Source organism: Callithrix jacchus, chromosome 4 (assembly GCF_049354715.1).
Source record: "Callithrix jacchus isolate 240 chromosome 4, calJac240_pri, whole genome shotgun sequence".
NCBI lineage: Eukaryota > Metazoa > Chordata > Mammalia > Primates > Cebidae > Callithrix > Callithrix jacchus.
This window is the reverse complement of record NC_133505.1, coordinates 156,573,154-156,588,679: the sequence shown is the minus strand read 5'-3', so window position 1 is coordinate 156,588,679 and position 15,526 is coordinate 156,573,154. Positions and strand designations below refer to the sequence as shown.

At 39.4% G+C, this 15,526-nt stretch overlaps 1 protein-coding gene across 2 annotated transcripts in view; it reads right to left on the bottom strand.

Moving 5' to 3' along the window:
* Positions 1-8,078: 8,078 nt before the first annotated feature.
* Positions 8,079-15,526, bottom strand: part of PCMT1 (protein-L-isoaspartate (D-aspartate) O-methyltransferase) — a 50,319-nt gene continuing 42,871 nt past the window's right edge. The window contains exons 7-8 of one of the 2 annotated variants that reach the window (XM_078370290.1): positions 11,833-12,049; positions 8,079-8,878 (exon numbers count right to left, since the gene is read on the bottom strand). In XM_078370290.1, coding sequence (XP_078226416.1) covers positions 11,870-12,049 — 180 coding nt within the window. In that variant the 3' untranslated portion in view covers positions 8,079-8,878; positions 11,833-11,869. The remainder of the gene's footprint in view (positions 8,879-11,832; positions 12,050-15,526) is intronic. The other variant, XM_002747107.7, reaches the window with a different exon arrangement.

Genomic DNA, 15,526 nt, shown 5'->3' with positions numbered 1-15,526 from the left:
AAAAACAAACAGAAACTTAGTTGAGGGCAAAGAGAACAAGGAGAACGTTTAATACTTCAAACATCAAGTCAACACGGCCCCATGGTTGAGAGCACAGCAACTCATTTGTAAAAATGTCATCATGTCACATCCAATGGAATGAGCCAACTTACTTTTTTTTTTTTTTGAGATGGAGTCTTGTATCCAGGCCAGAGTGCAGTAGTGTGATCTTGCTTGGCTCACCACAACCTCTGCCTTCCAGGTTCAAGTGATTCTCTTGCCTCAGCCTCCCGAGCAGTTTAATTTGTAGGCTTTTAAAGGCAACTTACTCCCACCATCACTTAAGGCCAGGATTATACACATTCTAGAAATGATTCTGAGAGGAATGTACAGCATGGTGCCTATCTACAGTCACATGATGGTCCTATTTACATGATTTTTACCATAAGTGGCAAATATTTGAAAAACGCCCAGAGTCTAGTACAGTTTATTTTTAGACTGAACATGAAGTAGGTTGTTCTTTTAGCAAAGGGCTTAATTTGGGTGGGGACTATAACATATCAAAATACATGAACAAATGGAAAATTAGTTCTAGAAAAACAAAGAAATTGGGTATCATTTTTGTTTCTTGGGAAGCTAATTTTGTTAAATGTTTAGAATTGAGCAAAGATTTAAATTTTTGAAGGGCAGTTTAGAAAAATGAACTTTGTAAATGAACTTAAGATGTCTGTACTCTATATGTGATGCTGTACAGTTTGTTTTTATATGGAAAGATGTCACTTATAGCCATAACCAATAAAATAAAAATTGATGAGGCATGCAGCTTTCAGCATATCTGTTAGACATGATGAAATTAATTTCGTGTTGCTATGGTGTTGAAATATCTGAGAAAAAAATGCCCTGTATCTTTGTAAACATGATTCCTTTTAATAAATTGTATTTTATTATTAGCGTTTTTTACCTTTTAATATAATCATAAGTTGCTATTATTGACTGCATTATTTGGATTCAGTCATATCAACCCTATTTTACAATGAGGGAAATAAAGTATTAGAGAAAGTGACTCACCCAGGGTCACATAAAGCATTCTGGAGGGAAGGAGAATCAAGGTCTTTGAAATATTTATATTACCAGGTAGACTGAATGTGACCTTTAAAAGTGATCTTACAGCCAGTGGCTGTAATCCCAGAACTTTGGGAGGCCAAGGAGTGTGGATCACGAGGTCAGGAGATCGAGATCATCCTGGCTAACATGGTGAAACCCCATCTCTACTAAAAAACAAATACAAAAAAAATTAGCCAGGCATGGCGGCATGCGCCTGTAAGTCCCAGCTACTCGGGAGGCTGAGGCAGGAGAATCGCTTGAACTCGAGAGGCAGAGGTTGCAGTGAACCAAGATGCTGCCATTGTACTCTAGCCTGGGCGACAGAGTGAGACTACGTCTCCAAAAAAAAAAGGTAATCTTACCTGTAGATTATCTGATTGAAGGAGTTCTGCATTTAAGACAATTGAAAAATAATTTTAAAGGGAAAGGTGTCAGTTTCTCTCTTAAATGTGTTGGTGTATTTTACATCTCTTTTCTTAAGGCTCACTTAAACCTTCTCCTGAACACTTAAAACTTACTTTTTCCTAGTTGGGCGCAGTGGCTCACGTCTGTAATTCTAGCACTTTTGGAGTCCAAGGTGGGTGGATCACCTGAGGTAACGAGTTTGAGACCAGCCTGGTCAACGTGGTGAAACCCCCTCTCTACTAAAAATACAAAAAACGTTAGTCAGGCGTGGTGGCACATCCCACCTGGCCTGTAGTCCCAGCTACTTGGGAGGCTGAGGAAGGAGAATCACTTGAACCCAGTAGGTGGAGGTTGCAGTTAGCTGAGATCGCGCCACTGCACTCCAGCCTGTGTGATTGGCAGTGAGGCTCCCTCTCAAAAAAAAAACAAAAAACCGTTTTCCTTTCATTCTTAGTAGACAGCACTACTCCTCCAGCCTTCCATAAGCATTTTACTGTTTCAAATCAGCTGAGTACCCAATACATTCTCTTTCATAGGAAAGTACTAGGATTTTTTTCATCTGGCTCCCAGTGACTTCAAAACCTGTGATCTGGCCCCACAACTCAGTCCCACTCAGCAACACCTCTTTTCAGTCACTGATGGCTGTTGACATTGTTTTTTTTTTTTTTTTTGAGATGGAGTTTCGCTCTTGTTACCCAGGCTGGAGTGCAATGGCGCGATCTCGGCTCACCGCAACCTCTGCCTCCTGGGTTCAAGCAATTCTCCCACCTCAGCCTCCTGAGTAGCTGGGATTACAGGCATGCACCACCATGCCCAGCTAATTTTTGAATTTTTAGTAGAGACAGGGTTTCACCATGTTGACCAGGATGGTCTCGATCTTTTGACCTTGTGATCCACCTGCCTCAGCCTCCCAAAGAGCTGGGATACAGGCTTGAGCCACCGTGCCCGGCCCACATTGCTCTTTACTAGATTTTCCTTTGATCCACACATAGTTTTGAGGGTTTTTTTGTTTTGTTTTGTTTTTGTTTTTTGAGACTGAGTCTCACTCTTACCCAGGCTAGAGTGCAGTGGTGTGATCTCACCTCACTGCAACCTCCACCTCCTGGGTTCAAGCAATTCTCATGCCTTAGCCTACCAGGTAGCTAGGACTACAGGTATGCACCACCATGCCAGCTAAGTTTTGTATATTTTTAGTAGAGATGGGGTTTTGTCATGTTGGCCAGGATGGTCCCAACTCCTGATCTCAGGTGATCCGCCCACCTTGGCCTCCCAAAGTGCTGGGATTACAGGCATAAGCCACCATGCCTGGCTGAGATGCATATTTCTATTTGTCTTTCCATTTTGCTGTTCAAGGCACACTCTGTTGATTTCTTCACCTGTGTAAACTGAGTTGTGCTGTGCCCCAGGACACAAGCCGCCATCCTTACCTTCAGATGTTTCCCAACTTCATGTTGATGATGCCTCTTAACCCTGAGATTCTGTAATTTGAGCTCCTTGTTGAGTTCAATTATATTGTCCCAAAACAATTTTTTTTGTTTGTTTTTTCTCAAAGTAGATAATGCCACTTTGTTCCTAGCAGAATTACTTCAGTTTTTTGTTTTCTGGATCCCAAGTTTTCTACTTTTTCGGATTAAAATTGAATGAGAATTTCTAACAAAGAACTTCCCAAGCTGAATACAAAGAGGGAAAAGCTTAGATTGCAGTTTGCCATTCACAAATTTCTCATCTCACTGGCTTTTTAAGCATCTGTGTTGCAGAATTCTCGATTCCTGTCCCCATTTTCCGACCTACTGGATTCCAGTATTCTAAAAATAAAACGAATATTTTAAGTTATAGCTACTTTAGCAGATAAACACAGATTCTCCAGCTAAATAGGAAACCACCAAGGACAAAAATAAGGTTAGACATCCCAAAGCTGAATGTTTCTGGGAATTGATCGGTTAGAACTGAGCCTTCTATATTTCTGTATTTAGGTCTAAGCATATCTTTTTTTTGACTTATTTTAATTCTCAAATTACATAAGTTTTTAAAATCATGTTATGTCATCACCCTGCAAATTGGAAAGAGATCAACTTACTCAGCTTAAATCTTTTTATAAGGTTATTTCAAAATTTAGGAAACATCTCAAAACGTTTTAATGCAAAAATCATTTTAACTTTTACAAAAATAGCTTGGAGAAATTGGGCCGGGTGCAGTGGCTCATGCCTATAATCCCAACACTTTGAGAGGCTGAGGCAGGTGGCTTACCTGAAGTCAGGAGTTTGAGACCAGCATGGCCTACATGGTGAAATCCTGGCTCTACTAAAAATACGAAAGTTAGCCAGCTGTGGTGGCGTGCCTGTAAAGCCCATTCGGGAGGCTGAGGTGGGAGAATCACTTGAACCCAGGAGGTGGAGATTGCAGTGAGCTGAGATTGTGCCACTGCACTCCCCCATGGGCTACAGAGCAAGATTCCATCTCAAAAAAAAAAAAAAACTCAGGAAAATTGTGTTCAGTGTATGGACTATTTTTAAAAAGGTGCTCCTCATTCATTTTCATGTAGTCATTTCATATGTCCAAAGACTCAAATCCAAATGAATCAAAAGGTAGCATTCTTAAAACAAAACAGTTCTACAGATGAAACTAGAGATCTTGATAAATCTCTAAATATATTATCTAGAGATTTGTGTATAGAATAAAGAAATCAGAACCATGAACTGCAATTTATGAGACTTCAGCATTCTTTTTTCTGCCAGGGAGGTGGAAAGACAAGGAAAAACTGAGGTGGGTAAGGGGAGGGACAGACAGAAATATACCTCAGAGGTCCTGGGGGCCCCCTAACACAGCGCAGCACTATGTGGGAACTGAAAGTCAGATTTTACTCCCATTTTCTCTCCCACCAAGCAAAGGGCCATTTCACAGGGAATCTTGGTTGAAACAATAAAAAGTCAGTTAAAAAGATGAAACCAGAAGTGGGGAACCAAAAACCATTACTGTAGAAAAGATATTAGAAAGATTAAGGATAAGGAAATTATTGGACCTTTTTTTTTTTTTTGAGATGGAATCTGACTCGGTTGCCCAGGCTGGAGTGCAGTGGCATGATCTCAGTTCACTGCAATCTCTGCCTCCTGGGTCCAAACAATTCTCCTGTCTCAACCTCCCAAGTAGCTGGGATTACAGGTGCATGCCACCACGCCCAGCTAATTTTGTATTTTTAGTAGAGATGGGGTTTTGCCATGTTGGTGAGGCTGGTCTTGAACTCCTGACCTCAGGTGATCTGCCCACCTCGGCCTCCCCAAGTGCTGGGATTAAAGGCGTGAGCCACTGCGTAAGGCCTGATTTCCTTTTTATCATATTACAACACATATACATTCCTTGGCCCCTTGGGTCAGCCGGTTTTCTCAAGTGGGATTCTTTCACCAGCACTCTATTTGAGCTACATGCTAGGTTCAGCGAGGACAAAACACTGTCATCTTTCCAAAAAATGGTAAGAGGAATCCAGAGATTCAACTGAAATCCAATCAGAACCCATTTGTCTTATTGTTCAGTTCTTTAAGAACACAGGCCGGGTGCGGTGGCTCAAGCCTGTAATCAGCACTTTGGGAGGCTGAAGCAGGTGGATCACGAGGTCAAGAGATCGAGACCATCCTGGTAAACATGGTGAAACCCCGTCTCTAATAAAAATACAAAAACTTAGCTGGGCATAGTGGCCATAGCCTCTGAACCCTGTTTAGAACACTAAAAATAATCCATTTATTTCATTTACAATATTAGTGTTCAGTTGCCATACATGTATAAGTTATTTTAATCAAACTACTCAAAAATTTGTTAACATTTAGGTGAAAACCAAAAATACTCACCTGGCTAATGAAACAAAACTAAGCAGCTTTGTTTCCTGGTTGACAATCACATACCAAGAATAGCTTCAAAGAATTAATGAGCATTATTACTCAAAAATGTTACTGTATTTTAGATCAATTGACTTTTTGAGATGCTTTAGGTACACTATATACCAATTTTCGAAGTTCAGTGAACTTTTTTTGAACAATGGCAGTTTTTAAAATTAGGGCAGTGGAATTGAAAATACTTGCATGAGGCCGGGCGTGGTGGCTCACGCCTGTAATCCCAGCACTTTGGGAGGCCAAGGCGGGTGAATCGCCTGAGGTTGGGAGTTTGCAACCAGCCTGACCAACATGGAGAAACCCCATCTTTACTAAAAATACAAAATTAGCTGGCTGTGGTGGTACATGCCTGTAATCCCAGCTACTTGGGAGGCTGATGCAGGAGAATCGCTTGAACTTGGGAGGCGGAGGTTGCAGTGAACTGAGATTGCACCATTGTACTCCAGCCTGGGCAACAAGAGCAAAACTCTATCTCAAAAAATAATAATAATAATAAATAAATAAAATACTTGCATGAACAATATTAATGCATTATTTTCCCCCAGAATGTCATTTTCTTCTAATGTTACTGGCTGGAACAGTTGAAACCTTCAATAAAAAGCTGATATTCCCAATTCAGGCTTAGATTATATAAGTTGTTTTTAAGAGATGGGGTTCTTAGATTTCTACTGGAATGCTGAAGGAAAAAAAAAAATTGAGAGAGAGAGACAGGATTTTACTCTTGTCCAGGCTGGAGTGCAGTGGTGTACTCAGCTCACCACAGCCTCACTCACTACAGCCTCAAACTCCTGGACTCAAGCAATTCGCCTGCATTAGCCTCCCAAGTAGCTGGGACTATAGGAGCATATCACCATGCCTGGCTAATTTTTATTTCTTATAGAGACAGGATCTCTCTTTGTTGCTCAAGCTGGTCTAGAACTCCTGGCCTCAAGCAATCCTCCTGTCTCAGACTCCCAAAGTGGTGGGATTATAGGTGTGAGCCACCATGCTTGGCCAAGATTACATAAATTTTTTTGAAAGCTTGATTTGGCCTTTAATAAAACCAAATCTGTAGGAAACAAAAAATCTCCTTTCAAGAGGATCTCACTACACTGACTGAAACTTTTTGAAATGTTTTCATTGTTGCCCTTCATATTATGTAAAAGAATCACTTCTATTAGGAAAATGACATAATGAAATGTCTTAGAAATTATTAATACTAAAGATTAAGGAAACATTTATTGACTGTAATCTGCACACATATATAAATCTTACAGTAAAAAATTCTTAGGCCTAGCTAAAATCCATTATTTCCATTTCTGTCTATTTATTCATGCTCCTTTAAAGCCCATTCCTGTTTATTCAACATTCTAAAATTCTAATTCACAAACATGTAGAGTTCAAGAGCAGTGTTTGAACAACACTGAAGGCATAGCACTGTCTGTACTAATCAGGTGGCAGTAAGTTTGTCTTACCATATTTCTCTAATTGTCCCCTCAACAGACTTCAGACTCCTTGAGAGGAAGGGCCTTTTTCTATCCCCAAAACCAAACATAAAGACTCACATATAGTAGAATGTTGGTTATAGCTATGAAAGACACAGACTAATGGATACATTTAAGAATTAATTTAAATTATAAAGAATATTTGACTTTTACAACTACCTCAAATGCACTAATCCTGAACCACAGGGGTTCATGGCCTATGTATAGAAGCAATAAACAGCAGCAAACTGAAACGATAAACTTAAACTCTCATGTTTTGGGCACCAAATAATGCTAGTTTCCTGTGGCTAAGACCTTACCAAAAAAGGGACATTTGTGAAAAGATGTATACATAATTTTAATGCCATTTAAAAAAATTTTTAATTTTTTTTTTTTTTGAGACGGGGTTTCACACTTATCCCCCAGGCTATAGTGCAATGGCACAATCTCAGCTTACTGCAACCATGCCCAGCTAATTTTTGTATTTTTAGTAGAGACAGGGTTTCACCATGTTGGCCAAGCTGGTCTCGAACTCCTGACCTCAGGTGATCTACCTGTCTCAGCCTCCCAAAATGCTGGGATTACAGGTGTGAACCACCACACCCAGCCTAAAAGCCATTTGTAATGGCCAGAAGTAATATTTAAGACTTTTTTCAAGAACTGGGGGGAATGTCTTGCATACTCACAAAGGTTCTTTGCCAGAATTACACACACGCCCCTCCAGTAGAAGGGCTTTGCTGGGAGTGCTGATTCTGCTCATTCTAGAGCTTTTATTTCCTCAATTCTAGAACTAGAAAAACTAAGGTCTTATTATAACAGGTATAAACCACAACATTTAACTAAGATACCAAAGTGCTACTGCCTTCTTAGAAATTCAGTTATAGTTATTATATTAATAAATCTATTTATAGGGAGAGATGGGGTTTGGTATGTTCATCCTCAATCCTGTTCTTTCCTGACTTCTTTCCTGTCAGTTCATTCACTACTCACTCATCAGCATTTATTGTACAGCTACTACAGGACAAGCCCTGTGCTAGGTAGTCAAAGAGAAATGATTGAAGTAGGTCCTGGCGCTGAAGCAGTGTAGTCACATTCTACAGGGTACAGTTGGATTAATGCTATTTACTTACTCAGACTTCACAAAAGGAAACATCAGAGAAATAGTTTTTCCCCCCGTGATTGTAAATATTCCCTATCTGGTGGACCTGCTGTTCTTTCTTCTATATTCAAAAACAACCAATGCCTCTTTTACTTTTAACTTTATTTGGCAAAGCAGCACTGCATAAACTGTTCAAGAACTGGGACACAGCTTACACAGCATGTTAAGTTCATATACATTATCAGCAGCAAATTAGAACAGAGAAAACAACACTAAACTCCAAGTCTCCTATAATTTTGAGAGAAAGAAGGGAAGAACTAAGTCATTATGTCCAATCTGAACAGCTGAGTGTTTACAGGACATCACCTGCCATCTTAAGGTTTAGTATTTACAAATGCCTAGTTTTAAGGTAACAAAGCGGCTGATTGTATCTACAACATGCTATTCTATGACACCACATCAAAAGCTTTAAAAAGAAAGCTCATCTCTATTTTCTTAGTAGCATCTAACAGACATCCAAATACCAAGAATCTTAACTTGTGAATGGTGGTGTTATCCAATGCACAAAAGCAATCTGATAAATTAATATCAGAACAGAATTAAGTGTCCAAGAAAAGAAAAACCACTCCTCAAAATCAATTCACAAAATAGGTTTTCCATTCTGCAGAACCCTTTCTTTTAATACTTCCAAGTAAAATATGGGCATGTTAAAGTAATAATACACACATTTGTACTGTGTATCCTTCCTCTACCAACATGGCTCTGTGCCTCTTTGAAAAATCAGAAACCCTAAAAAAACACACATTTTCATGCTGAAAAGAACAGTGTAACAAAGTCCAAAACAAGCTGTGATGGTGTTGGTTTTCAAAAAGCTTTGAGGACTGAGATGAGCAATCCACTGTAATTTTATAGACTGGTCAAGCTGATGTTGCCTTTACAATTCATCCCTGTGAGGAAAAAAGAGAAGTATGTAAGTAGGAGTTATTTATTGCATAGTTCAACTTTATAATAGTTTAGACACAACTATTAAGTCAGCAAAAATGCACTGATCGCCAAGCAATATATTTTTTAAATAAAAAAGCAAACAATTCAAATGAAAGTAACAGAGGGTCAGCCATTCCAAACATTGTCCATGCTACGCCAGCATGAAGTATGCAACCTAAAAGTTGTGAGTTCTTTATTTTTTTAAATTCTAAAAATAGATTTCTTCCTTCAACATCAAAATTCAGAAAAATTATATCTTTTAGATCTATGGTCATTTTTACATTATAGTAAAATGACAAGTTGAGTGTTTCAGAGTTCAAATTAGTTAATAGTTAACATTCATAAAATTGGACAAAAATGTGGTCTTTTGCTTTAGAATGTTCATTAGCAACTGTGGAGTGGGTCAATCTCAACCCAAGCTCTCTGAGAGAAAAGGCATCGTCTGTAGGTCAGCTGATTTCATAAGGCAGCTTTATCAGCTCCAAAAGAAACCATTCGTACCAGCAACTGCCAGCGAGAGGAAGGAAGGAATAAAAACACAGTCTAAAATAAACTGTATGGTATCTAAATTATACCTCAGTAAAGCTGTTAAAAGTGGAAAAATCAATAAAACTACAAGCCTCATAGCTGAAGGTAATCTGAGTGACAAAAACAAGTACTCTAAGGGTAAAGAAGCAAGATATTTGCAATCAAGTCTCAAGTGGTTTAAGAAAAAGGAAAAAATATTACATACATGTATATATAGAAAAAGAGGAGAGAGATGTAGAAAAATGATAGTAACTGATGACCCCGGATGAAGAGCTTTAGGAGTTATTTATACTATCCTAGCAACTTGTCGGCAATAAAAAATGAAGTTCAAAGTTTGGAAAAAGCTGTTAAATTTGAAGGGAAGAAATTAAGAGCTCGTATTTCACAGGTAAGTGAGGGATTACTGGACAATTTTTTTTTAACTCAATTTTGTAAACTGTGCAAGAAAATAATCTAAAAGTTATTTCTCCAATAAGCTACTTTGTCTACAGTATTAAATTATCTATTAAATGACAAATTATCAGTCTGCTTCCTCTTAGTATATTCTTCTAAATAACAATATTATAATTCTCATAGAACAGCTTTTACTTAAATTCATGCAAGCATTCATTAAAATATTTGGTCTACAAAGATTTACTTGCAAAGTAAAATTCACTTGTGCTTTTTAGAATATGAATTGAAGATACTGGTTTTTTGTTTTGCCTTTTTTTTTTTTTTTTTTTTTGAGGTGGAGTTTTGCTTTGTCGTCCAGGCTGAATGCAGTGGTGTGATGTCGGCTCACTGCAACCTCCACCTCTCAGGTTTCAGCAATTCTCCTGCCTCAACCTCATGAGTAGCTGGGATTACAGGCAGGCACCACCATGCCCATCTCATTTTTTTGTTGTATTATTAGTAGAGATGGGGTTTCACCATGTTGGCCAGACTAGTCTCAAACTCCTGACCTCAAGTGATCCACCTGCCTCGGCCTCCCAAAGTACTGGGATTACAGGCATAAAATGCCTGGCCCAAAATGTTTTTTTTTCAGTGGCTGTGCTCCAGGCTATAATTCACAGAAAATAGCTATTGGTGAAGAGTAAAAACAAAATTGAGAGATTAAACCTTATTACCACCACTTTTACTTCTTAAGAAAATAATTATTTTATAATAAGAATCCGTATGTCAAATAAAAATAGATTCTAAGACAAGGAAACGGTAAAGCCTTTCTTATTTTGGCATTTAATTTCAAGTAATTTGAGCTAATAGCACTGTTATGTACTGATGTCACTCTCCCTCATGGAAGGGAGTGGGAAGGGGAGGAAAAGAGAATAGAAAAAATCTTGGCTTCAAACAAAATATTCTTATTATGCTGAGACATAAAACAAAAGTGGACATTCTTTATAGGAAGCCATGCTGGGCTGAAAGTTGCTGCATGCTGCTGACCCTTTGGGTGGGTTTGTGAGACCTGGGCACTCATTGGTTAGCTTGTAGAATCCCTGCCCCTCTTTAAGAATTTAGCCAGAATAGCTTAAACAGTGGTTGGCCTATTCTATGGAATGGGGAAAAGTGTATTCCTTATGGTGACTCTGAAACAAGGTTGAATGAAAAACAGGTATGGGCTGTCAGGTATCTATGATTTGGTTGAAACAGAGAAATCGAACTGAGAGGTAAAATGTCCTCTCTGGGATTCTGACATTTTAGAAAACTGAGACAACTGTTATTTTTTCCCTTCTTTCTTTCTCCTTGGTGGTACAACAGAGAGTGAGCAGTGCAGGAAATAATGGCCCCTTCTTTTTTTTTTTGAGACAGAGCTTTGCTCTGTCTCCTAGGCTGGAGTGCTTTGGCAAAATCTCGGCTCATTGAAACCTCCGCCTCCTGAGTTCAAGCAATTCTCCTGACTCAGCCTCCCAAGTAGCTGGGAGTATAGGTGTACACCACCACACCTGGCTAATTTTGTATTTTTAGCAGAGATGGGGTTTCACCATGTTGGCGAGGCTGGTCTTGAATTCCTGACCTCAAATGATCTGCCTGCCTTGGCCACCCAAAGTGCTGCGATTACAAGTGTGAGCCACTGTACCTGGCCTCTTTTACAGACCAAACTCTTTATTTCCATGACCATCCAGTGCTATAAAAATGATTTTAAAATATAAAAACAGTGGCTGATAATGATTAAAAAATCCTTAGAAAGTACTGAATTGCAGCTGAAAATCTCAAAAAAAAAAGCTTTTGTGCCAACCAAGTCTCACCCTCCCTTTCCCAAAGATGTATATGTTAAACCAAAATAAGGGCAGACCATGCAACATTTTTCACAGTTTTAATGTAATGAGTTTGTGATGTTATAATGGAGTAGCATCAAGGCGACAACCAAAAACAGCTCTTGTAGTCTAATGTCTTAAAATCCACACCCTTTCACCTTGCATGTGTGGAAGAAGAAAGAGCAGAAGATAAAATCACTTCCACCTGGACCACTGCTTTTCTTTATCTGTTAAAGGCACGTATATCACCCCCATCAGAGGCTTCATTTTGACGCTGCCATCTTGTAGCTTGTCATACTGCTCCAACATTTGGTTTCCACCTGCAGGACCAACTGGCAATATCAATCTTCCACCAGGCTTTAACTGGTCTATTAGCTAAAAGAAAAGAAGAGGAAAGCACATACACACCAAGTTACAGATTTTATTTATTTATTTTTTGAGACAGGGTCTCAGTCTGTTGCCCAGGCTGCAGTTCAGTGAGGCAATCTTGGCTCACTGCAACCTCCCCCTCCTGGGTTCAAGCAATTCTCCTGATTCAGTCTCCCAAGTAGCTGGCACTACCGGAACCTGCCACCGTGCCCAGCTAACTTTTTTATTTTTAATAGAGATGGGGTTTTACCATGTTGGCCAGGCTGGTCTTGAAATCCTGACCTCAAATAATCTACCCACCTTGGCCTCCCAAAGTGCTGATATTACAGGCGTGAGCTACCGTCAGCCCAGATTTTATATTAACAGTCATTTGACATCATTGTAAACAACTTTTAGTGTCCATGGGCAGAAATCAGAAATGTACTTTATTCCGTATACACAGGTTGAGGTCAGGCATGGTGTCTCATGCCTGTTATCCCAGCATTTTGGGAGGCCGAGGTGGGCAGATCACGTGAGGTCAGGAGTTTGAGACCAGCCTGGCCAACACAGTGAAACCCCGACTCTACTAAAAAAAAAAATAATACAAAAATTAGCTAGGTGTGGTTCAGATGCCTGCAGTCCTATCTACTCAGGAGCCTGAAGCAGAATTGCTTGAACCCAGAGACAGAGGCTGCAGTAGCTGAGATCACGCCACTGCACTCCAGCCTGGGTGACAGAGCAAGACTCCATCTTAAAAATAAATAAATAAATAGTATATACAGATTGAGCATCAAGATAATCTGAAAACCCAAAACCAGAAATGCTCTCAAATCCAAACTCTGAACATCAACATGACACCACGAGTAGATAATTTCACACCTGATCTCATGTGGCAAGTCACAGTCAAAACCCTGCACAAAATTATTTGAAATATTATATAAAATTACCTTCAGGCTACGTTGTATAAAACATATACAAAACATAAATGAGTTTTATGTTTAGATTTGGTCCCATCCCCAAGATATCTCATTATGCATATGCAAATATTCCAAAATGTGAAAAAATCTGAAAACATCCAAAATCCACCCTTCTGGTTCCAAGCATTTTGGATAAGGGATACTCACCCTGTACATACTTTGACTGTTATACTATTACTCAACTATTGGCGTCCTCTACTAAACTACAAACTCTTGAGGATGGGACCGTGTCTTATTCGTCTTTGTGCCTCTAGCATCCAACACAGTACCTGGTACAACTGTATGGTTCAAAATGTTTGAACTGAACCACCTAATATATAACTATCCTCTTGGGGAGGCCAAAGGCAGAGCATAAAATTCTAATGCCTGTGTGCCTGTTTTGAATCTTTGTGAGTTCAAAGAAAGAAGAAGGGGAGGAGAAAGTGTAGAAAATCAGCAAGGAATCCCTATCCTATTATTGTAGAATCTAGGGCATCACCGAAGGGATAAGGGAACCCTAGTTATGCGATTAAACTCAGGTTTACTGATACCATGAGGAGGGAAGGCAGGGCTGGAGTCCCTGCAGTGTTAGAATAGGGACACTCCTGTCAATGAAGAACCAAGAGTACTCAATGAAAGCTCTTACAGTCAGAAAAGTTTTAAATCATGTTACCATTTTCATATATCTTTATAGATCACTATTAACAAAAAAACATCAAAGAAGAACCCTTACTTTGGTTGTCTGTTTTTTGAGACTGAGTCTCACTCTATCGCCCAGGCTGGAGTGCAGTGGTGCAATCTCAGCTCACTGCAACCTCTGCTTCCCAGGTTTTCAAGCAATTCTTGTGGCTCAGCTTCCCAAGTAGCTGGGATTACAGGTGCCCACCACCAAGCTCAGCTAAATTTTTTTTGTATTTTTAGTAGAGACAGGGTTTCACCATGTTGGCAAGGTTGGTCTTGAACTCCAGACCTCAAGTGATTCACCTGCTTTGGCCTCCCAAAGTGCTGGGATTATAGGCGTGAGCCACCATGCCTGGCCAGAAGGGAAGGATGGCCTCAATCAAAATTTTTGTTGTCTGCAAGTCTATCTTCTTGATTTTCTCAATGTCAAGGCTTATAATGAAACATGGCAGACTTACTCTCCCTACCCCAACCTTGCTCTCTAAATCCAGTCATTTCAATCCTTTTAGCTACTCTGTCTTCTAGAATTTACCTTTATATTTCAAAACATACGCTAGATAAGGATCGAACTCTCAATCTACACTCTGCTTCCTTTCCCCAATCCAACCAATCGTTTTTTATTAAAATCATTATAGTTATGACAGTAACTATGATTTGCTACTGAGTCAAGAGACATCCAATGATTGTTTCCTTTCTTATGTAATAGTTTGTTTCCTCTTCAGCTAAACTTGAATGCTTTTCTTTTTTCATTCACTTAATTTTCTTTGTAACCATCTTTAAATCCTTCTACCCTCCAATAGCTTCTAAATAAACATTTCACATAGTCAAGTCGATCTAACTAATGCTTTTTTTTTCCTTCACTTTAGACTCCCTTCTAGTGGCTTCCTCCTCTAGCTCCAAATCTGAACTGGTTATACTCTAGGCCTGCTGCACAGCTTCCATCCAAGCCCTTCCCTTTGTAATAATCCTGCAAACTTTCATGCCTCTCTCTGATAAAGATGCCCTATGTGGTTTCCTCTTTTGTTTTTTCCCACTGTCTCTTCCCTCATTCCATTTTTGGGTGACAAAAATGACATTTTAAGATGTTAAATTTTGAGACATTTTAAGACATCTTAATTCAAGACAATTCCTTCAGAAGAATTTGGTGAAATAGTACATAGTACATATTAAAAGAAAGAGAGGGAGATTTGCAAACCTAAAACTATATTTGATGATGTGTGTGCATATAGAATTCAAGGTTGGAAATAATTTTCAGCTCAGAATTTGATGATTTGGTACTCTGACTTATGAATTCTAATGCTGTTTGCAGTCTGGTGCCTTTCTGATTACCAGTCCCTTAACAGGAGATCAGTTTTATTTTTCTAGAAGCTTTTATTTTATTTTTTTAGAGACAGGGTCTTGCTCTATCACCCAGGCTGGAATACAGTGGTGCAATCATGGTTCACTGAAATCTCAATTTCCTGGGCTCAAGCAATCCTCCCACCTTAGCCTCTCATGTAGATGAGACTACAGGGACAGGCTGACACATCTGGCTAATTTTTTTTTTTTGAGATGGGAGTCTCACTCTTTCACCCAAGCTGGAGTGCAGTGGCACAATCCTGGCTCACTGCAACCTTCACCTCCTGGGTTCAAGCAATTCTTCTGCCTCAGCCTCCTGAGTAGCTGGGACTACAGGCACGTGCCAGCACTCCCGGCTAATTTTTACATTTTTAGTAGAGACAGGGTTTCGTCATATTGGCCAGGCTGGTCTCAAACTCCTGACCTGACTTCGTGATTCGCCTGCCTTGGCCTCCCAAAGTGCTGTAATTACAGAAATGAGACACCGCACCCAGGATATGTGGCTAATTTTTAAATTGTTTTGTACAAA